The sequence below is a fragment of the Tricharina praecox genome, assembly GCF_024521635.1.
Source record: "Tricharina praecox strain CBS 144465 chromosome Unknown BZA05scaffold_19, whole genome shotgun sequence".
NCBI lineage: Eukaryota > Fungi > Ascomycota > Pezizomycetes > Pezizales > Pyronemataceae > Tricharina > Tricharina praecox.
In genome coordinates this window covers 96,227-118,995 of record NW_026250421.1, presented here as the reverse complement: position 1 = coordinate 118,995, position 22,769 = coordinate 96,227, and the positions used below count along the sequence as shown (strand labels likewise).

The window sequence follows — 22,769 nt, the reverse complement described above, 5'->3', positions numbered from 1 at the left end:
CCGAATGACTGACCGAATGACTGACCTGCCGTGCAGCGTTGGAGCGGTGATTGCGCCTCGATTCCATGTTCACTGTTAACTGTTGACCGGCCACGTCCGAGTGCGAGTGCGACGGTGACAGCGACGGCGGCCGTCCATCATGGATACCTCCGCCTGGTTTGGGTGTACTGTATTGGTGTAGTATGTATTGGTGTATTGGTGTATTGGTGTATTATGTGTTGGTGTATTGGTGTTGGGGTGTTGGATGTTGGATGTTGGAGTGTTGGGTTGCTGTCGCCCTTCCGCTCGTATGCGTGCTGCCTGGGTTGTGGCTGGGTAAGTAAGGTGCAGGAGGCTGGTTGCGGCTGGCTGCACGGAACATTCGCCGAGGAACACACACTGTCACACACTCCCGGGGGTCCCGGGGCCCCAACGGCTTGCCGCCTCGCGCCCTTTTCTCGGGAACTTGCGTCTGTTAGGTGTAAGGCTGCGGGCCTTGTGCCATGTTGCCGTCCCGTATCACACACACTCACACACACTCACACAACGCATACATTCACCCCCACCCCGTCAACAGCCCGCCCACAGCCCGCCCGCCGTGTTCGGGAATGTAAAAATGTACGTCTTATCTACCGTATCAACGGAACATTACTCCCTTTTTCCTTTTTTCTTTTTGCCTTTTTGCCTTTTTCGCTTTTCTTTTTTTCTTTCCTGCTATTTTCTTTGTGCCAGCTCAGTGACAGCTGGTGCAGAGAATATCAATCCCACGCCTGGTTTTCCTTTCTTTCTTTTTCTTTTTCTTTTTTTAAACCTGTGGGGTTTCCTTTATCCCGCTCTTTCTATTTTCTGCCCCGTTTTGCTCGCTTTGCTCCAGTGCTTCTTCCATCCCGTCTTTTCTTTCGTCCTTTCTTTTTTTTGTTCCCCTGGGGGGCAAGATAGGAGATGGATGGCGACTGACCCCAGACATCCCACTCCCACCCCCATCCCACCCCACCCCGTTCTGGCTAGATGGCAAAGCGATATGATAAACAGCAATCTCCGCAAGCCAGACCGAGTCGACCGGGGATGGGGCTCTCCTCCAACACAACCGTGTCGATGGGAAGTTGATTGGGCCCGTTTCGGGCTTGTTGGCGAGAGTTTAGGGCACCGATTAGCGTGGCGGCCGTTGGTCATGTATGAGTATCACTAACTAACAGGTGCTAGTACTAGTAACTAACTAACCTGCGATTCTGTGGTTCCCACAGTTGTGGCAGCTCTGGCTGAGCAGGCAGGGATTGTGTCCGAAGCACCGGGTGCCCAAAGCACGGCACTTTCAGCCAGCCACAGCTCTAACCACTCTGCTCTAGTCGGTCAGAGCCAGGGCAGCAATGGGAAACCGCCGGTGGAGCTGGTGGAGTGGTGGAGTGGGAAGGGAGGGAGGGAGGGAGGGAGTCAGAAAGTGGGCAGAAACTAACAGGCGGCTAGTCGGGAAGTCGACTGGAACGACGGAACGCGCCCTCCCTCGTTCCAAGCGAACCGGAAGAACAAGAAGCAGAAACGAAGGGGGGGTGGTGATCAGCCAGAAGGGCGGACAGCCAAACAACCAAACAGCCAAACAACCAACCAGTCAGACAACCAACCAGTCAGACAGCCAACCAGGTAACCAACCAGCCAAACAGCCGCCTTCTCTGCCGATGTGCGGTCAGGGACGCACGTATGAGATGATGTGCGAGTGGATGACGCTGTTGGTGACAATGACGGCCGATCGTCACGCCGCTCCGCCGCTCCGCCAACCTCGCCCGCACGCCGGCCTTGTGGGACGGGCACCGACCTCCGACACTGTGGTGGCTCCGCTAATGTTCCACCGAGACCATACGGATGTCTGCCCGTCGGGACGCGGCTGGGACCCTGTGTATCAATAATCACACCGTATCCGTTGCTATTCTCATGCTCGGAGAGTATAACCACGATGGACTCTAGACTCCAGACTCTAGACTCTAGAATAGCAATGATGGTCCCCCGGTAGTTACCACACGCACACGCACACTCACGGGTGTACCGTACGGTGGGTACCGCTCCACTGTGGAGTGTCAGCCCTTTTTCGCCGCGATCGGGGCTGTTTCTGTTGGCTAATCGAGGTCCCGGAAGTAGGGGTCAAGAGGCTCGAGCGATGGCAAGAAAGCAGGCAGGCAGGCAAGGAGAAGCAGAAGGCAAAAGTGATGATTGCTCCCGCCTGGTTTGGCATGGCTGAAACGATCCTTGTGCTGCACCAACGAGCGCCGACTCCGATGAACGGGAACCCACCCACCCCCTCCCATCCCCTTGGCGGTTGGGTTACGAGTTTGGGGGTCCAGGAGAAGAACGCGAGTCCCGTACCTGCCTGAGTACTTACGCACAACAGCAACGCATCCCTAACTCCAGTTGGATTGCCTACTTTACCTACAGAACTTACTTACCTCCCTAGTTAGTTTGCGCTCCTTGTTTCCTATATCCCAACGTTTCTCCTATCGACAACACCTCCGTCGCTAGCATCCTCGCGCTTCGGTCCCTCGGGCCCTCACCCCCCCTTCATCCCTTCATCCCCTCCAGGGCCGATCCCGGCGGGAAAGCAAGGCAGCGCGCGTTATAGGGCCATGGGTGGCTTCCCATTCGGTGTGTGACGCGACGTATGGCGAACCGATTGACCCAGTGGATGGATTGGTGGGTGGACAGAGCTGAGAGCTGAGAGCTGAGAGCTCCTCCACGAGCTCCAATGCACTCTCTACCATGCATACCGTACTATAACATAGCTCCGGCGTGCACTGATAGCTACAAAGATACTGCGCCGCCCTGAGATGGATACGAACTCGTCTTGTCGTGTGACCGATGGCTACTTTCTTTTCTTTTCTTTCTTTCCTCTGCGGTGGTCATCGGGATTGACTGGCTGCGACGTGCGTAACCTGCGTCATTAGGCATTCGTTTGCTGGGTGAGGAATCGATTGGTGCCCGAGAGGCATGTCCGTAGATACTTCTCGATACCTTTGACCACCCATCCATCCTCATCATGATCACCATCACCAAACCGACATCCTCAGGCGCCCACAGCTATCAACCACACCACCACCCACCACTAGTTGCAACCACCAACCAACTAGAGTGAATAAATGTGTACCCAACTATCCAACTAACGACGACCACCACCACCACGACCACCTTCACCACACTTACGCCCATCACCACCACCTTCACCACATCCCATGTAACTGAGATTGTGGCTTTGAGCTAAGCATTAGTAGTTAGTGGCATAACTCACATATCGAATCTGAATCTGACGCCGCCCCGAGCTGTTGGGCCGCCGTAGTAGTATAGTGCCCATACTAGAGTGGTAGTACGGTAGGTAGCTCAAGGGTAATCTACATACATGACTCTAGGATCGATCTGTACGCCTAGCCATGCTTTCCGTCTGCCTGGAGAGGTCCGAGACCGCCGGCGGCGGCGGCGCGCGGAGGGTTGGTTGCTAGAGTACTAGGTGGTAGAGCAGTGTTATTGCTGTATGGAGTACGAGGGTGAGTGGGCGGGTTTTTTCTTGATCGATGCTTCATGCCTGCCAGCCTGCCAGCCTGCTTGCTTGCTTGTCTGCCAGGCCACGACTGGCCTGCTAGAGTAGTAAAGCAGAGTAGAGTATCAAAGAGTTGGGTAGCTTGCTAGCGCGTCGTACTCACAGCGCAGGGCAGCGCAGGGCAGCAGCAGCGTCGGCGTCGTCGTCGGCGGCGGCGGCGGCGGTGGACCAGTGATTGAGCGTCCGGAATCCGAGCGACGAATCACCGCGGCCGGTCGGTCGTCGTCGTCGTCGAGGGAGCCTTTTGCAATCGTGAGGAATTGTGCGACTTCTTTCTTTTCCCGTCGCTTTGATGGGGTGGGTGGGGGGAGGTTGTTCCTCGTATGTAACCGATTGCGCGCGCGGTCGGTTCCCTCCCTCCCTCCACTCCTACTGCTAGCCGTGTCTTCCCGTGCGGCAACTATGCTCTGCTCCAGCAACCAATGCGCCGGACCAGGCCCGTTGGTTGTGCTTTTTTTTCTCTCTCTTTCGCTTTCTTTTCTTTCTTTCTGCTTTTCCGGCGGGTCCGGCCACGGCCACTGAGCACCGATTGATCTCAACCACGCACATCTACGCAGCACGCACTACGCGCACGGAGTAAGCGACCAGCAAGCAAGCAACGACAACCTTCTCATCCACCCATCCACTCATCCATCATCCACCAAGCCCCCTCCACCACCCCTCCCCCGTTGCCCGGCCTCCACTTCGGCGTCCCTACCTTTCTGGCCGCGGCTTCTGGCTGGCTGGCCGGGCGGCCCTCAGGCTCGTTGTTGGTGAGCGAGAGTGTGCTCGAACCTAGGACTGAGAAAGTGTGCTACCGTACCCCAGCACGCCTCTAGTCATGTCTCGCCGCTCTCTCGCTTTGTTCATTCAACAACACCCCCCGACGTTCCACCCTATTGCTTTATTGAATACCCCCCGACGTTGCTCCCTTCCCGACTCACTCCCACCATCCCCGTCCCTCCTCCACCTCCCCTGCCCCTCCCCCCATGCTCGCTAGCTTCCCCAAGCACTGGTTCCATACCACCCACCACATCCACCACATCCCATATCCCACCACACCCCCCTCCCCCCCAAAACTACCCCTACACGCACTTCTCCTGCACTCCTGCACTCCTGCACACGCTAGCCTTCTCTCCGACGGCCCCCAAAAAACAAAACTCCCACTTACTTATTAAATAGAGGAGCTTCCTCCTCCTCCTTGTTTCTGCCTCTCCCTCATACTCACAAAGCTTCCCCTCCCTCCCCAAAAACATCTCCCTCCCCACCCCCTCCACCTCTACCTTGCTGCCCGCTACCATAGGCTAGCTCCTCCTCACTTGAAGCTCCATCAATACTTATACACACCTGAGTACCCAAGTAAACTTATATATATCAGTATACATATAATATACACTCTCCCTCTCGATCCTACTCAACCACTCAATCCACCCCTTCAACCTTTCCAACCTCCCACATGGCTACCATGACGCGGACAAGCGCCATCTCCTGGACGACAACAATCTTCTCGGAAAAACTCTCGCATCACAGCGACAAAGTCCGAGTATGCGGCATGGAGGACTACAAAGCGTGTGCCCGATCACTCGCCGAAGCTTTCTACGATGACGACGTCGCCTTCTACTTTCTCGACGTACCAGATAACGGCGGCAAGACCCGGGAACAGCTGTGGCCCTTGCATTTGGAGATCCTGGAGTACATCGTTTGCGCGCATATCCACAATGGCTTGGTACTGAGCATTGGCGAGAATCACGAGGGCGTTGCTTTGTGGTACGTTGTTGCTTGCCCTACCGGCCACTATCCATTCATCTCGCTCGCGCGCACTCTCTATCTCCAACCCTCTCTGCCGCTTTCTGCCTCTTCTTCTACCGGTTGAGGTCGTATCCCGGTAAGAGTTGGGAAAGAGATAGATTGATTGATTGCGCGAGCGAGCGGAACCAGCTGAGATCGAATCCTTGTGACTAACTCTCTCTTGTGATGAATGCAGGATGCCTCCCGGAAAAAATATGGATGATTGGTTCACGATCGCTCGCACCGGCATGTGGAGGCTGTGGTTCAAATTGACCGCCGAAGGCAAGAAGCGGTACTTCGGCGAGTTCATGGAAGTGTTGCATCAGACCAAGTAAGTAGCAGCCCTACCTCCAGTTTATCCACCGCTACCCACCACTACCCACTGTGCTCCCCCCCCCCCTTCATTCCCTTCATTCCCTTCGATAGCCGTCATGATTCATGCCGTGCCAAAAATAATTACTCTACCGTTGCGGCCGGATCTCCGGACGCGAGGCGTGGTGGTTGCACAACATGACAAGTTCCGTTGGCTGACATTGTGTCTTTTTTGTTTCCAGGGTCAACGCATTGGGTGAAGCAGATAACGATGCCTGGTTGGTTTCCCTCCGCCCCTTCTCCCATCATCTCACATTATTGTCGCCATGACTCTTGTGACTGGATGTGGCTTTTTCATCTCCTGCAAGAGAAGATTCTAACGAAAATTCTGCGCAGGTACCTTGTCTACATTGGTGTTACACCTTCCGCCAGGGGTCGAGGATACGCTAGAAAGCTCGTCGAGCACGTGACGAATAAGGTACCGTAACCAGCATTTGTTTCCCCCTACCCCTGCCTACTCGCAGGCATCGCCATTAAAAAGAGAAAAGAAAAAATACTAACACTCTGCAATAGATCGACGCCGAGGGTGGAGCTCCTTGCTACCTCGAGAGCAGTCATATTCGCAACGTTCCGATGTACCAACGCTTCGGATTCATCAAGCACAGCCGTGTCGAGCTCGGTCCCGGTTCCGAGAAGCCCGTTCCCCTCGACATCATGATCCGACCCCCGATGGTCTACAACGAGAAGACCGGACGAAGAATGTCGACAGCCGGACGGAAACTCGGCTCCTCATAATTCACATCCACCTAATACGGCTCCTCAGCCTCGTCTCCTTCAAAAAAGTTTTCGATTTCACGTTTCTTACGACCACACACCACTCTCAGCGGAGGGATTGTACATTAATAGATCCGCGCGGCAGAACATACAGCTTCTCCCACCCTCCTGGTCGATCCGTCGGTTCGGATTCGGCGAGTACATAATATCATACAACGGGGACAACACGGTGTTTTCTTTCCTTTTCCTTTTTTCCGGATATCAGGCGTTTCGACTTAGAATTTCTTTATTTCCTTGGGATTTCCTTTATTCGTGCTTGGGCTACTAGACATCGGGGATACAGTTTTTCATTTTTTTCCTTTCTCTTTTACATCATAGATACCTCTCGGTCGGTTTTTGGAGACAGCTCTTTTCACAGGCGAATGTTTTTTGGTTTATTTCCTTTTCTTGTCATCTCACCCCCATTCTCCCTACCTCTTCCTTAGAGACTGGTCTCGACGGAAAGGCAGGATGATATGGGAGGTGTTTTTTGGGGGTCTTCTCCCTTACTACATCTTTTAATTTGTGGGTACAATACTTGCTGTACTGTAATATAGAACCGGGATTGGATGGAGGATAGGGATTTTGGGATGGGAGACGGATGGGATATTCGGTTGGGGGCCAGGCAAGGGGAAAGAGCGGAGGAAGGAAACAATGCGGAGGAGGAATAATGTGGAGGCCGGGTATGGCATGGGGAGGGATGGGATGGGATGGGATTTGGGGGGTGGGCCTCCTTCAGCCTTGGTCAGGGGAAGGGGAAGGGGAAGATTGGTATCTGCCGGTACATACATAGGGTACTAGCTAGCAAGAGGTATCAAACACATTGCAAGTAACAAAAAATTTCTCACCAAACCAACCGAACTGTGATGGTACTGGGCAACTTTGTTTCGTGTTCTGTTCTTTTTTTTCTTCTGCTTCTTTCCTTGCCTTCCATTCCCGAGTTCCAGGATTGCACGCGTTTCAGAGTTTTGCCTGCATGCATCCCCATGCATACCTGGCCCTGGGAAACCTCGTTTAGCCCTGAGAGCGGCAGGCAGAAGGAGCGAAGGAGCGAACGGAGTGAACGGAGGAGGAGGAGTCATCCATCCCATCCCATGCACCCAGCCAAGTGCCTACATAACTACCGCCCTGTGGGTCCTGTCTGCTCCGGCCCCCGGGGGGTATGCATCGGACGGTAGGAGGGAGGGAGAGAGGGAGGCAGGAAGGGAGGAAGGGGGCCATGCATCACATCGGGGAGGGTGGGGGTAGTTGGGCGCGCGTTCGTTCACAATCATATGCATGCATGCGTGTATGCCCTTATGCACTGCTGCACTGCTGCGCTGCACAGCACTGACTGCACTGTTCGTCCAATATTTGATGTTTCGACCGGAAGTTAAGCTGTTTGCAGCAGTATCGCAGCGTCGCAGCGAATGCGCATTTTGCCGGGGACGGGACGGAGCTGGATGGATGGCTGGATGGCTGGTTCATCGGTGGCAGGGGGTGGGGAGGAGGGTTTTTTTTCCATGGGGGGATGAACTCCCTAACCAGATCCCTCCCAACTTTTCCAAGCAGACGGATGCGGCTGACTGGGCTCCGTGCGTTACTTCTACTTTGCGTTGCTTCACTTCACTTCACCTCACCTCACTTCACTTGCCGTCCGTTCGCGTCAGGAGTCAGGATGTTGGAACTTGGAACTTGGGGCTGACATGAGAGAAAGAAAAACAAAAGATAGCTAGCTTGCTAGGTATAAGGTCGGTAGGTCGGTAGGTCGGTACATAGCTTTTTGCTTATTCCACATCGACCTCGGGCCGTCGGTCCCATTCCCATCCCCTTCCCACCGCATCCCATCCCTTCCCGAAAACAATCTAGGCAGCTACAGGGCACACTCTACATACCGCACATAGCAGCTAGCAGGACCGTTCAAAGATCCGATACAGCCCCTTCAGATTCGCAATCTCCGTTACCGTGTTGCCGGCCAAGAGCTCAGTCGTCGGTACGAGCCGCTTCCGGAACGCCCGGAAGATGACGGTTTCGAGGATCACGGCCAACTCCTTTTCCTTTTCTTCGGAGTTTGGGAGGATGGGTTCGGGAACGTAGAATAGCGCTAGCTCCCGCAGAAACGTCTGGAAACATTCCATTTCGGAGTTCCATACCACCTACATATCGTAGATGCATGTGTCAGAAACAAGACAACGGACGGAACAGCGATGAGGGAAAAGCAAAGGAGAAAAAAACGGCATGACTAGCGGAACGGATGCATTGAAACATGTCTCGGTAGATGCCTTTTCGTCTGACGTTTCCGAGACATACATAAATGCAGAGAAAAAAAATCGTGGAATGTAGGGCGTAGCTTGTAGACCGCGGCGTTCACAGCGACCGAGACAAAAAAAAGTGCGAACACGGCGACGGCGGCGTTTTGCTTTTTCCCCCCTTCTCCGAACCCTTGCCCGGGGACATTGGGGGAGGCGGGAGAGCAGAGAACGCGTGTGTCATGTGGAGTTAGGTAAGAGAGAGGCAAGTGGCAAGGGGAAGGTGTCGTTTCTTCTTCGGCCCGCGTTTCGCTGCCATGTGTTTCTCGCATGGCACGAGGGCCCTGCAAGAGACGAGACGAGCGCGAGCTGGAAACACCGAGAACGCGGCGAATGGTGGAGACGGCCGGCATGTCATGCACGATGACGCCGTCGAAACAGAAACACCAGACGCACGATCGTAGCGCCGCGCCCGGCGCCGGCTTGCCGCCTCCTACAAGCGAAGCCATGCAAAGAACAATGCAAAGAACAATGCAACGTCAAAAAATTCCAGAAGAAGCTTAAAAATAAGGCGGGAATAAAAAAGTAAAAATAAAGAAAGAAAGATTACTCACGTTGGGACCCAGTCGGAGTAAGAAGGCCGGAAGTTTTCCGAGAGAGGGCATGTATCCCTTGAGGAGCAGTGGCAGGCTTACCAGCTCGCCGTCATCGTTGATTTCGAGCGAAAAGTAATCGCGAAGCATTACTCTGTGCTTCCTGAGGGTATTCTCGACGATCTGTATGCACCATGCAGAGTCAACGATGTGCTTTGCTGCCTTGAACCCTCGCAGCCAAACAAAAGCCGTCCCACGATATCACCACACCACACATCGCCCACGCGCGTGCAAGGATGTTTTTGATTTCCAATAAACAATTTAATAGGGTAGGCACTGGGGGGATGCGGGCTTGCGCGGGCTGGCTGCATGGAGAGGACTGCTGCGGCTGCGGCTGAGGGTGGCTCATACCTGAGTGGCACCTTCCCAATTAAATCCTTCGTCGTGGCTGTTGCTGTGCAGATCCAACGGTGTGTCACTGTCACCCATCACGACATCATCGTCATCTCTGCTTCCCCCACCGTCTTCTCCGCCGTCATCGCTGCGGCCCGGCTTACTAGGCCTCCCCGCCGGTGTCGCTCCGCCGGTCTGGGCGTTTCTCGACTCCTGCTCCTCGTCCGCAGCAATCTGGAGAAGTTCGCGCAGCGACAGTGGTGGGTTGAAACGTATCTGCCCGAAGTTGCGGAAATCCGACAGGCCAATCTGATAGAACATCTCGTAACACACGGCCGCATAGTCGACAAGGTAGAGCTTGACACCGTGTTGTACTGCGGCGAGCCTTTTGTGCGCGTCCACCAGCCCCACATAGATGTGGCCGAGAAACAACTCAGCAAGGCCGCTGTGTGCGGATTCGCGAACTGCTTTCCGTAGGGTCTTAACGGTGGAATAGGTAACTTCCTCCCACTCTCGTCCGTCGTCATACTCGTACTCGGTTGTTTCTGCGCCTCCTCCGACACCGCCGGGGTCGCGGACGGCGGGCAGCAGCATCGATGTGATCTTCTGATCGCGGTGGTCAACCCGCACAGTATTGTTCTCATAGGTCTTTTTGGTCGTAGGCGGCTTGAAGCTTGGGTTCGCATCTTTTTGCTGTCGTCCCTGGCCAACGCGCGAGGCTACAACAGACTGTGGCTGTGTCCCAGGTAGCACGGTCTGCGTCAAGGTGTACGACCTCGATGTGTCGACTGCTGCGAGCTGCTCTTGTATCGCTTCGGCGATCTTTTCTATGATCTCGTCTTCGTGAAGGAAGTTCACCTCGCGCTTTGTGGGGTGTACGTTCACATCGACGCGGTCGGGCTCGATCTCAATGGAGAGGTAAACGAAGGGGTGCCCGCCCTTGGGAAGGAACGTCAAATACGTCGCGTCGATCGCCTTCTTGATGGCCGACGACTCGACCGAGCGACCTGAGTCCGTTAGCAAGGGTTAGATGTCGGTAGGGAGTGAAGGCTACCGTTGATGAAGAGCAGCAACGTGGTTTTCTTGACGTGGTAATTGGCATTGCTCAGCATCCCTTTCGCCTTAAATCCCAGCGCCTTGTTCGATACTGAGAATTCGACGACTTCGTTGGCGACTGCGCTCCCGTGAATACGCCGGATACGTTCCACGACGTTGGCAGTGGACGTGGTGGACAGGCCAACGCCGCCATCGCCTTGCTGTACAGACAGGCCCCATCAGCGCAATGCCCTACAAGCGTATACCAACGGCAGGCCAAAATACCTTCCTACACGAGAAAGCCACTCCTTCACAGTGAACCGCGTAGCGACCAACAACATCCAGGATCTTGAGGTATTCATCCGACGTACTCCGGAACGCTCGCCGTCTACTGGGAGTATTGTAAAACAGATCCTGAACCTGAATGTCTCCACTGTTAGAACTAGGCGGAGTCGACGTAATGGGTGGATTGTCCGTACTGTAATTTGCGTTCCCTGCCTACCAGCACAAGGTTTGGGATCTGCACTCTGTCCAGGCTTCGGGGGTGCAAGCTTTCCATCGGCGTATACGGCTCTGTGCTCGCTTCAATACCAAATATACGAGTATGACGTTTGGGGTTCCTTACTTCCATGCAGTGTTCGAGTCCTTTGTCTTCGTGGTGACTGTCAGATGTGCAATCATACTGATGCTGGCCAGCGCCTCGCCGCGAAACCCATACGTCCCTATCGACGTGAGATCCTCGAAGGCCTTGAGCTTTGATGTCGTGAACCGCTCGCAAAGGATTGGTAGGTCGTCACGCTGAACACGAGAGAGCTTAGCAAGGTCATCCCATAGGAGACATAAAACGGGGCAGCAACATTTATCCCTGAGCCGTTGTCCGTGATCTGAAGTAGCTTCAAGCCTCCATCTTTGACGACGATTTCGATCGATGTGGATCCAGCATCCACCGAATTCTCGATCAGCTCCTTGAGCGCATTGACGGGAGCTACGATGATCTCGCCAGCGGCAATTTTGTTGACGACATTTTGGTCCAGAGCCTGGCCGCGCAATGTCAGCTACATGCGCCGGACGGTGCAGAACCAACACGGCTCACCTTGATTCGTTGTGGAGTAGCCATTTTAGTGCAGTGTCGTGAGGCGTGAGGTGTGATTCGTGGGCGATAGTGAACGCGAACGGGAGCTTGTTGGGGAGACGCGTAGTTTCGCATTCTCGCGTACAAGCTCTTTTCCGTACACGTGCCTGTGTAACCTCTTGGCGGCAGGGGAAATTTTTCCTTTGCAGTTTTGGAGCGCTGGTCTCAGGTGATACAACCAACAAAAAAAAAAGTTCAGAGCCCGCTTCCACCAATCCCCCTCCTCCTCCCCCGCAGTCTCTTCGAAAACGAATCCGCAGCCATGGGGAAAGCAACAAAAAAGCCCAGAAAACCTGACGCTCGCAAGGCCAGCGACCCCACCGGCGCTCGGCCAAAGAAACCGGCACCTCCAGCGACTCCGCAAACTGATGCACTCCACAAATCCACAATCCTCCCCATCATCAAAAGTCTGGGCTCTGCCAGCGCGGCTGACCGCGCAGCTGCTCTGTCAAGAGCATGCACCGAACTACTCGGAGATGACACGTGTCGGTTCTTACTACTGAAGGAGAGGATCGTGGCGAAGCTCATGGACGATTCGGTGCACGACACTTCAGAGGATGTGGTGGTGCTGGCGTGGCGCGCCCTCTATATTATTGCGAAGGAGGAGGGCTACGATCATTGTATAAACATGTACAGGAAAGATGTGCTCTCTAAAATAAAGGCAGTTCTAGAAAAGGTTTGCGTCATCGCTTTTTTGGTGTGGATGTAGACATGAGTTAATGGCACCAGCTCGCTGTGAGTATAGAGCCTATCGCGCTGGATCCTTCGAAGGCGGACGCAAACACGGCACGGAATATATGGTCCTTAACGGAGAGTGTTATCGGTCTTCTGAAATGCCTAAGGTCAGTAGGGAAAGCGCCAACTGCTCTGTTTGCTGATGGTGGTGTTGCGGCGTTGCGGTGATGTGGTGTTGCGGTGATGTGGTGTTGCGGCGATGCGGCGATGTGATGATGTGGTGATGCTGAAATATCTCCAGTGAGGAGAGTGAGCAGGCTCTGGACGCAATATCGAAGATCGACATACTTCCCATTCTTCTAGGTCTCCTAAAGCCTGGAATCAGCGTGCCGGAGGAAATCAGATCGATTGCGATCCAATGCTTGAGCTCCTTGACCGAAGACAACGATCCTCTCACGTCAAAGATAATTGAAGAGCAATCTCAATATGTCCCACAATTGATCCAGCTCAAGGACGACAATTCTCCCATGGTACAGATGTGTGCATGCGGTTCGTATTCTCTCGTGGCCACGCCTGGACCTGTTTGCTGATAATCATTAGCTGTCTTACACAATCTCTCACTCGCACCAACGGAATTCGAGACAGACCTCACCGATGCCCTATTACTCCCCAACCTCACCTCCTACATCAAAAACACTGCCTCCTACGTTGTTACCTCGTACGACCCCTCACGCGCTTCGTCCGACGACGTGGCGGGGCTCCGCGCCGCAGAAATCGCGCTCGAAGTAGTGGCATCGATTGCAACCTCGGTAGGCTATGAGCTCGAAGACGCAGTGCCACCGGCCGCAAACCCGGAGCCAGAGTTTATCGATGAGAACGCCCCATCAGACGGCGAGGATGAGCAGATGGCCGATGACATTGAGGACTTGCGAGAAGACATGGACATGACAACGGTGGAAGACAGCTCAGACCTCTACAGTGGCGCAGACAAGATCCTGCAATACCTGCTTGAGTCGACTACGCCGGCCGTAATCCTCCTCTGCAAGCCTTCTCTTCCCGCATCCCTCACCAAGATCCAGCTCCGTGCGCTAGCGGCGTTAAACAATATTGCCTGGACGCTCGACGCTGCTATAACCTCACGTCCCCGTCTATCATCAAAATGGCATAGCCATGTCAAGACTATCTGGAATGTTGTTATCGCTCCTGTCCTGACCGCAAACACTGCCGATATCGCTCTCGCGGACGCAGTTGCTGGTGTGGCCTGGGCCGTCGCCAAGGCGTCGGAAGGCGTATTGGACCTGCAGGGTGGGGTGCTGCACAAGTCGTTCATCAGCCTATACCAGGCTGCAACCACCGATGAGTTGCGCACAAAGTGCGTGGGTATCCTAGGGTGTCTTGCGATGCCACAGGACCGAATCGATGTGAACAAGGTTTGCAGCCTTGCCCCAGACGCAGCAGTACCAGCGCGTATCTTTACTAACGGATTGGCTCCACGCAGGATGTCGGAATCTTCCTTATGGGGCTGATCACTGCCTCGCCACTAACTCCAGCGCCGGCTGTTGTCGAAGCGCTCAACGCCATCTTTGATATCTACGCCGATGTCGAGTACCAGTACGATCGCCCAGTCTTCGTGGAGTTGCAATTCCTGAAGCACCTCGAAGCAGATCTTCCTGGGATCAGAACTATGGTAAGGAATACTCGTACTCACCTATCTTTCAATACTAACATGTCCCCAGGTTAAGAGGATCGATAGAAAGAGGTTCCCCGAGCTCCGCTTACGCGCTGACGAAGCGTTGATGAATCTGACCAGATTCATTCCCTACAAGAAGAAAGAGCAGGCGAAGCTGGCGTAAAGCAACATCAACATAATAAAATCTGGGAAATTTTAATGGGTACCAAAACGTTTTCGTTCATAGAGTGATATTTTATGAATATATCTTGCGACTCTCATCACTCACTCTAGTTTGATCCATATTGTTTCATTTACTCTCTCACCGGAGAATAATCGTGAATATGACACAATTCAGTAGTAACAATTAGTTGTATGGATGATATTGTTTACGTAGCAAACCTTTTATCTATTCTTACCGCTCGCGTTTGCCCATCCCCGTTCTTCGAGTCCTCTCATCACTCATGTGACTTCCACCTATCCCCGGTTCTCCGCTGGCGGGTTTACTGTCATTGAATTCCCGTACCAACCAGACCTTTTCCAGCAAGCCAGCACTTCTGCTTGACAAGGACACCGTCGAGTTTGTCTAGTGTGATAATTGATGAATCGCCCCTCATCTTTCAACTTCAGATTTCCCCCTCTGGGAGTCTGGGTGGACCAGAGGCCATTACCAGTTCAAAGCATTTTAATTGTCTAACCGGCTGAGATTTCGAAAGAAAACTGCACCAGCCATTCAACTTGAACCAACAGAACTGCACAAAACCAACTGCTGAATAACCAGTTCGCGGCTTTCACCTTGTCTGAGGTCTTGCACCCACCATTCACTTTGCCCGTACATGGCGCTACTACTCGGTCTGGCTGGTATAAGATAAGCTACTAACACTTAGCTGAACAGCCAAACTGTTGGCAGGTTTATGAGTTTCACATCTCTCACTCGCTGCCCGGGTGCTGGACTCTTATTCGCTCCACATCCACTTATCTCCTTTTCGCCATAGTCTAGATAGGCTGCATGCGAAATAAAAAGGAAGATATCTCTCTCTCTCCACTCATTTCCACCTCCAGCCGGCTAATCGTGATTCGTGACGATTTCCGACATTGTCATCATTTCCACCTCCACCTTCACATCCACCAAGCACGACCTTCTCCACCCCGCCCCACGGCCGTCTCTGAAATTTGAATCCCGACATGTCACTACGCTCCCCTCGCCTCCGTTGGAAACTTAGGACAAACCCTTCCGATCACTCGAGCACGTTTAAGAGCGCCACCAACCTCCGTGAAGAACTCCCGCCAGCCGCACGGGCCCGGACAGAGTGATAGACTGGGACTCGGTGAGAGCAAGAGCGGAGGAAAGTGTACGGGCGAGCCGGCCGGAGATTCCGGCATACGCGGGAAGAGATGAGGCGTTAAACTAGCTGGAGGAGTTGGCTGGGAAAGGGAGCTTTGATGTGGGGTGTTGAGAAAGACTGACGCTTTTCCTTTCCGTTCCATTTTGTCATCTCATTTGTTCTTTCTTTCCGTCTTTCCTTTTTATGCGCGGATGGGCCGGGCGGAGAGCAATAGGGAACCCACATCGAGCTCGCGGCCAGCAGTCAGAGACAGTGAGGTGGAACCGGATGTGTGTATATAGCCATGATCTGCTAAGGTCGAATGCTATGATGATGAAACAAAACAAAAGCCAGCTGCACCGGGATTCGGAGGATAATGCGAGTGAGAAAAAAAAACTCCTCCCCCCGGTCTGGTTCTGCCGCAGCATCGCTGGGTTCCCGAACAACGGGTGTCCCGGACTACCGGGCTTTCGGCGAAATGATCGCTGTGGGGAAAGGGACTCGGGAGGCCTCCGAAGAAACTGACATGATTGCGTCAGGGTGGATAGGTAGGTCCCTCTTGAATCTTCTCGATTGTGACAGCTCACGGGACTCTCCCCCGCAGGTAGATATAGTAGATGCGGAAGGCCCTGATACAGTAAGACCCTCACTTGTCCACCGGGACATCACGGCCACGGCACGTTGCATTCCTTCCCCCGTCGCCCGCTCCATTGGCGAACAAATCGAAAATATTCTGGCAAGGAACCGCGATATTGCCCCCGTATACCCCCTGGGCCCTACTATGTACTGGGTTGGCTGCAGCAATCATGTGCTGTCACTGCATATACATTTACGAATTCCTTTCAGTTGGGGTACATTTTTCTATGATTAAACTTCTGGATCGTTATCATCTCACACCCCAAGCTCTTGAATATGCACCAGATCCGGACGGACGATAAAAGCCGAAGGAGAGACCACCTGCGGAAAGTCTAATAGCTCAACCGCTTCATCCGGTTCTCATGTCCAACGTGGAAAAAAACAATGGGGAAATACATGCACGCTCCGAACTCAAATGCTTAAAGCATGTTGGGTTGACTATCATATACTGTCCATTTGTCTGCTACCTACAACTTCGCAGCCTTCTTCGCGTTGTTGAACTCTCGCACGGTGATGTCGCATTGAATCTCCTGGCATAGTTCCTTCATCCTGGCGTTGGGAAGCGCCTTCAAGAATTCCAGTCCACTCGCACGCTCCACTATCTCGAGCGGAACAACAAACTCGGTGAGCGGGGTCTTATTCGTGATGCGAGCATTCGGCAACACGAATGCGCCAACCGCCACCGGACCATTTGTGCTACCGTCCTCGGCAACAATGACTTTGTAGAAATGTGTTGGAACGGCTATATTTGGGGGATTTCCGATGACCTCGTAGGAGACGCGCCATTTTCCATCGGGGTGCTGCTTGGGGAGGTATAGCGGGCCGGTGACGATGCGGACGGACGGGTACTTTGTCGTCAGCCGGCGGCAGAAGTCTTCAAAGTGCGCCCAGTAGTCGCGGTTGAAGCCTTCGCCGACCTGCGGACACATGTTCGTCAGATAGAAGGTGGCATCCATCGCCTCCTGGCTGAATTTGCAGTCGGCGGCGGGAACCTGGTGGCCGCGGTCGTAGCCGCTGCGGAAGTAGTCGTGCAGCTTTGCGCGGAACATCTCCGGAACTACATATCACCGCACGTCAACCAACAGTCGGGCACAGCGTGCTGCAAGCGTAAGGTATACCGGACTCATCCTCGAGGAACTGGCTGTGCTTGCGGTCTCCGCCCTTGGTGGCTAGTGATTCGGGGGTGATGTGCTCCACTACCTAGATTCCGCGAGAGTCAACGACGATCCCAACCCGCTGCGCTTGGGCTGGGCGAGATCTTACCCAGTGCGGGTTCCGAGTGCGCCGGTCATAACTGGAGATGAGGGCGTGTCGCGTCGCGAGGTCGTTCACCGGGCCGGGAAAGCCTATTCCACACGGACCGTCTATCAGTAAACCGGTTCTGTGACTATGGAGGAATGGAGACGGAAAAGTGTCGAAGAAATTCGGCGGTACAAACACACCATATCGAAACAGACCGGCGGGGTCTACCAAGGTAGAAGGCTGTCGTTCTAACTTTTGACGCGCCAACCCAGCCGCAATGTTTGCCGGGGGCGAGGGCTGTGCGGGCGCAGGCGCGGGCTTTCTGCTGGAGAGGAAAATTGCGGTGCAAGCGGCACCGGTGGCCGCGCTGGCAGCTGCGATCAGACCGAGGGTGGTTTTCGACATGTTTTCGAGGTGGAGGGTGAAGATTGCGGGGGAGGGGGATGTTGTGTCCGGGGAAGCGAACGGCGGGATGATGCCGTCTGGGTGGTTAGAGCCTCATGGTGGATGCAGGGGCATGGCCATTCCATCCCAGCTACGTAGGAATCAGGTGGACCGCTTTACTCACATCTCATATCTACATACTACATGGTGTTGCTCGGATACATTGCCCATGTTGGACAAATCACTGAATCTACATAATAAAGCAGATCTGGCTCTCAATATAAATCTGGTGGTGAAAACCACACGCATGCGTCCCTTCTGTTGGTTACTAAGCGACATGAGATATGACTCGAAATATCAACGAGTGAGGCTGTGTCGGTGGTGGCAGATTGTGGCAGAAGCAGTCGACCAACCCAAAGCAGAGAGAAAAGGAGGTAAAATATGGTGAGGACAAAGCGGCGAGCCGTGCGAGCAGCGGCTTAAAAAGAAATTAAAAAAATTCAGTAGGAAAGAAGAGGAGTAAAGAGTCGAGGCAAATGGAAGAGGGGGCGAAATTAGGGGTAGGCGGATCGGCCTGACCAAGCAGACAGAAGAACGATGTCAAGAGAATGGGAGCTTGACAGCTTGTATGTAGCCTCGCCGGCCAAGTTGCAGCAATTCAATCCAAGGAAGGAAGGCCAGATAGCAACGACAGATACATTACTAGGGATTCACAGAGAGGATACCACTAAGAAGATCTTCTTAAACTCCGAACTATGTCCGAGACGAATGCTTCAATGGCCTATGTATATGACCGGACAGCCACACTTAAGTGTCCTTCAGTAGATGTTCATGAAAAGCCGCTCGAGCGGTTGACTTCAAGTGTAGGTACTTGTTTTACAGGTGCGCTGAGTTTACATCCGCTGGTTTTCTGGTGGTGTGGTTCTCGTTCTGCGCAGTTATTGCTCGAGTCAGTAAATATGATTTACCCTTCAAAGATCACTCAAGATTCTCTCCACTCCTCGGTGGTCTCCATTTAATTCTGCCCACACATTATCTTCGTATGTACGATAAAAAGGCCGGAACTCGGCTGACTGCGGCTGGCTTACCTGAGTCCCTTGCTGGTTAACTACATCCGCCACGCTCATCCTGAAACCCTGTCGCCAATCCTCCCAAATCGATGCAACTCGAGTCCGCCGCTCGCCGTCGCGTCCCACAGCCCACCGTCAGCGACCCGACTTGCCTTCCTCCACCACCTTCTGCTGTGCTTACACGCAGAGGAAGTTCCATCCTCACCTAGATTCTCTGATTCTTTCTCTGCCTCTCCTCATCCAAATACCCGCCAACCCCCGACCGAGAAGACCGCGTCCCTTCGACGCTTCTTTGACCGACCTCATCTCTCAACCAGGCTTCCCTGTCGCTGCTTCTCCAGTGGAAACCTGCAGTCGCCGCGATGACGGTGATCCCCAACGACCAGCGGGGCTGGATTCTGGCTTCGGCCAGCGGACTGGCATGTGGTACTGTTCTCCTCAAAAATTCTCCACGCATCGTGAGATAGGTAAACTGATCTGTGTACCTGCTTCCAGTTTTCGGTGCCTGTTTTATCAACCTTGACATCATCCTGCATGTCGTCCCGAGATGGCGCTCGTTCAACATTCGCCAGAGCACAACCTTCCTCGCCGCATCGCTGAGCTTGAGCTTTGGTGTGATGGTACGATGCAAAGAAAAAAACTTTGCACGAGTATTCGTGGACGAGGGAAATAGGCTGATGCTGCGATTCTAGTTTTTCAGCGCGTTAGTCACACTACTACCAGAAGCGAGGAGCTACTTTTCGCGATACGAATACTCAGCGAGTAAGGCACAGTTCGCGGTTGTCGGGTTCTTTCTGGCGGGGGTTCTCGGGCTACAGGTCGTGTCTGAGCTGCTTCACCGTTGCTTGCCATCATCGATCGTCACTTGTGAAGACCATGGTAGTGTGGGCGGAGAACACTCCCACGGTGGACTACACGATTCCCGGCTGGAGACTGGAGATGTGCTTCCCGAGACCACCACGACAGTGGAATTATCGGACGACGAAGAGACGACGCCGCTTCTAGACCGCCGTCCGACCATTAGATATGCTCGGTCGTTCCTCAAAAAGCATTGCGCCAGCGGAAAGTGTTACGGTTACTCCGACCACCCTTGCGACCAGTTCTGTAGTATAGACCGGAGCAAGAAGGCGGCTTCCGAGAGTGTATCCGAGAGTGTATCCTCGACTGAAGGTTTGCGTACCCATTCGCACATTCATCCCATGCACGATGGGCACATACACCCAAATGTATCCGAACATGACCACACGGCGCACTCCCATGATAACGACCATGAACATGGAACTGGACATCACCATGTCCCAAACAATAAGTTCCTGAGTATTGGCGTTCAAACATCAATCGCCATCGCCCTCCACAAGTTTCCCGAGGCATGCTCCAATCTCACGCAGACATTTCACGAGCATCTTGCTAATTTGTACTGTGCAGGGTTTCATTACCTACGCCACGAACCATGCTAATCCGACACTTGGATTCAACGTGTTCATTGCGTTGTTCATCCACAACATAGCCGAAGGCTTCGCTATGTCCCTCCCGTTGTTCCTCGCATTAGGATCTCGCACAAAAGCCGTCGTTTGGGCCAGTTTGTTGGGTGGCCTTGCCCAACCTATGGGAGCGCTCTTCGCATGGCTCAGCATTCGAGGGCGAGACGTTGAGATCAATTACGCCGTCTATGGTATTCTGTTCTCCGTAACTGGTAAATAATACCCCCGCACCTCTACCTACTGAACAAAAATACTGATCCTCTCCGCAGCTGGTATCATGTGTTCAGTTGGCCTCCAACTGTTTTCGCAGGCGATCCGGTTACATCACGGCTCGCGGTTGTCTTTCATCTTCGCCTTCATTGGGATGGCCATCATGGGATTTTCGTCCGCCATCACAGCGCAGTGAGAAGGTAATGGACTACCTACTAGACGGAGCGAGTGTTTTTTCTTTCTGTACATTTGTTTTTTTTCATGATTGATCACGTTACGGCGCCATTGCATGAGGATGGGGGATTTTGTTTTTTTACTGGGCAATTGTTTTACATACGGTCATTTTTTTTGTAGTCCCACGGTAGGTACATCGGGACCTTTTTTAGAGAATACTCATCACGCAATTTCGCGATACAACCGTCCCTTGCACCGTGTGTAAACACTCCCCAGTGCGGAGTACCCGTTGGGTGGTGGTGTGTAATGCACATTGTAGGTGACAAAATATGATGGTATGCATCATGAATGTCTATCGGCGATGGTGATCTCTCTGACAGCTGTCCTCCGTAGAGCAATAAACTCACCCACTTGATTGGGTTGACAGTCACTGTTGATATCTGGACGTGTGGTCTCGAAGGGGGACAAAATTCGAGTGACAATGCGCATGAACGAACGTCCATCAGCTATGGCGGTTCTTGATTATTCCTCACGTTGGCCGGTGAGCGCCTTCAAATGGTATATACAGAATGCTCCACCACTACCGCCACTCATTTCTTGCTCTTCTTTTTCTTCTTCTTCCCGCCGCCTGACTTCTTCGGTTGATTCGGGAAGTGAATCTGGTGCTCCCTTTCAAAGTCCTCCTTGAACCGACGGTACAGAAGCATACATGCTCTCGCATCCTCAATCTAACTATCGTCAGCAATGTCCAAATATCTTGTCCCGAGAAGAGTACTAACACTGGAATGCGACCCCCCCTGAATCTCGATCCCCAGAATCTCCTTGGCAAGCTTCTTCAGTCCGGGCGTCCGTCCCTTACTATACTTGCGAAACTCCGGGTGTCGACTGGTATCGCGGATATCCCGTTTCGGGTGTCCAATGAGTAAACACTCCAAATCGTTTTTGATGGCATGACCAACGAGTATCCGGCTATCGAGTATATCCGCCACCTTATTCTGCGCCTCCTCGAACGTTATAGCTGTCGTCGTCGTCAGCGCCCTCCTCCTCATCCTCCTCCTCCTCCTCCTCCAGGCGACTAACCATTAACCATATCCTTCGGCGAAACACCACTGACCCACGTCCTCCAATCCGTCACCTTCTCCTTCGGCTTGACAAAGCAATCGAGCACACAATGCCCATGGAAATTGACGATCGAGACTCTCGCCAGCGCAGAGCTCTCATGCTCTCCCTCGCCCACACCGACCATCTCACAATCCATGGCGACATACCGTCCGCTCTCGGTCTTACTCGCGGCACCTCCCTCCTCGGGCTCGAGCGTCGCGCCATCGACCGGCGCCGCCGTCGCAACCTTGGTCGTGTTCAGCGGGAATCCATACGCGCGTGCCAGGTCCTCGGCTGGAATGTCGTTGTTCTCGGCCCACAGCGCCAGCGACGCCGATATACCGGAAGCCGGCGTCTTCTCGTCCGCCGCGGTGGATGCGGACATGCTGACCGTGCGTTTCCGCGGTGCAGCGGCGTCTTTGTGCGCTCTCGACTTTTTCGCTACGGAGGTGTCCGCGCCGTCATCCGCTCTGTTGCGCACTGTCTCTCAGTAACTGTCGTGCGCGCGCGGGGGCGGGGGAGGGTATATATGTCGGGGTGGAGGGGGAAAAGAGTTCTTTACCTCCGGCGCTTGAGTTTCTTTTTTGCAGGCTCTTCCTTTTCGACTGCGGCGACGACGGCGGGTTTGCGTTTCGGAGGTGCGGCGGCGTCGAGGCGCTTGCGGAGGAGTTCCCAGTTGCTCGAGAGAGGGCCCGTTGGCATGGCCATTCTTCGTGTGGGGAGATGCGATGCGGACTCGTGGGATTTGAGTGGGTGCGGGTTTGGTACAGTAGGTTACATACGCAGAAAAGGTTTGGATCGTATTTCATTAGCTTGCCTGGTAGACCCTGCCGTCTTCATACGGCATCACGCAGTAACTATACCCATAGATACGTCATGGCTTGCCTATTTCTGATAAGTCGTAACGTAGTCCAGCTCGGGATATACAGTAGACCCTTGCGAAAAGCATACCATTATCTACGTGGTCCGGCGA

At 53.6% G+C, this 22,769-nt stretch overlaps 6 protein-coding genes across 6 annotated transcripts; 3 read left to right on the top strand and 3 right to left on the bottom strand.

Moving 5' to 3' along the window:
• Window positions 1-5,087: 5,087 nt before the first annotated feature.
• Window positions 5,088-6,430, top strand: BZA05DRAFT_426371 (uncharacterized protein; the record flags this gene model as incomplete). The annotated part of the gene is made up of 5 exons (XM_051486007.1): window positions 5,088-5,302; window positions 5,520-5,654; window positions 5,878-5,913; window positions 6,032-6,113; window positions 6,209-6,430. 5 exons carry the CDS (start codon window positions 5,088-5,090, stop codon window positions 6,428-6,430), a joined length of 690 nt encoding a protein of 229 aa, XP_051337696.1.
• Window positions 6,431-8,033: 1,603 nt separating this feature from the next.
• On the bottom strand, window positions 8,034-11,932 carry BZA05DRAFT_403452 (DNA mismatch repair protein Mlh1). Its single transcript, XM_051484208.1, has 9 exons — window positions 11,791-11,932; window positions 11,555-11,734; window positions 11,323-11,495; window positions 11,177-11,270; window positions 10,983-11,117; window positions 10,717-10,918; window positions 9,681-10,669; window positions 9,291-9,452; window positions 8,034-8,583 (listed from the first exon to the last, which is right to left on the bottom strand). The coding sequence occupies exons 1-9, from the start codon at window positions 11,902-11,904 to the stop codon at window positions 8,335-8,337; spliced, it is 2,298 nt and encodes a 765-aa protein (XP_051337695.1). The 5' UTR covers window positions 11,905-11,932; the 3' UTR covers window positions 8,034-8,334.
• Window positions 11,933-11,977: 45 nt separating this feature from the next.
• Window positions 11,978-14,456, top strand: BZA05DRAFT_475330 (armadillo-type protein). Its single transcript, XM_051488183.1, has 6 exons — window positions 11,978-12,505; window positions 12,559-12,671; window positions 12,806-13,053; window positions 13,105-13,934; window positions 14,003-14,191; window positions 14,241-14,456. Exons 1-6 carry the CDS (start codon window positions 12,092-12,094, stop codon window positions 14,355-14,357), a joined length of 1,911 nt encoding a protein of 636 aa, XP_051337694.1. The 5' UTR covers window positions 11,978-12,091; the 3' UTR covers window positions 14,358-14,456.
• A 1,796-nt stretch (window positions 14,457-16,252) lies between these two features.
• On the bottom strand, window positions 16,253-17,869 carry BZA05DRAFT_403449 (uncharacterized protein). Its single transcript, XM_051484207.1, has 4 exons — window positions 17,577-17,869; window positions 17,398-17,480; window positions 17,253-17,334; window positions 16,253-17,191 (listed from the first exon to the last, which is right to left on the bottom strand). Exons 1-4 carry the CDS (start codon window positions 17,779-17,781, stop codon window positions 16,602-16,604), a joined length of 960 nt encoding a protein of 319 aa, XP_051337693.1. The 5' UTR covers window positions 17,782-17,869; the 3' UTR covers window positions 16,253-16,601.
• A 1,019-nt stretch (window positions 17,870-18,888) lies between these two features.
• On the top strand, window positions 18,889-21,015 carry BZA05DRAFT_403448 (Zinc/iron permease). The gene is made up of 5 exons (XM_051484206.1): window positions 18,889-19,256; window positions 19,326-19,450; window positions 19,523-20,197; window positions 20,256-20,523; window positions 20,581-21,015. Exons 1-5 carry the CDS (start codon window positions 19,193-19,195, stop codon window positions 20,715-20,717), a joined length of 1,269 nt encoding a protein of 422 aa, XP_051337692.1. The 5' UTR covers window positions 18,889-19,192; the 3' UTR covers window positions 20,718-21,015.
• Window positions 21,016-21,191: 176 nt separating this feature from the next.
• On the bottom strand, window positions 21,192-22,599 carry BZA05DRAFT_403445 (ribonuclease H-like domain-containing protein). The gene is made up of 4 exons (XM_051484205.1): window positions 22,359-22,599; window positions 21,776-22,266; window positions 21,475-21,713; window positions 21,192-21,423 (listed from the first exon to the last, which is right to left on the bottom strand). Exons 1-4 carry the CDS (start codon window positions 22,502-22,504, stop codon window positions 21,286-21,288), a joined length of 1,014 nt encoding a protein of 337 aa, XP_051337691.1. The 5' UTR covers window positions 22,505-22,599; the 3' UTR covers window positions 21,192-21,285.
• Window positions 22,600-22,769: the final 170 nt, after the last annotated feature.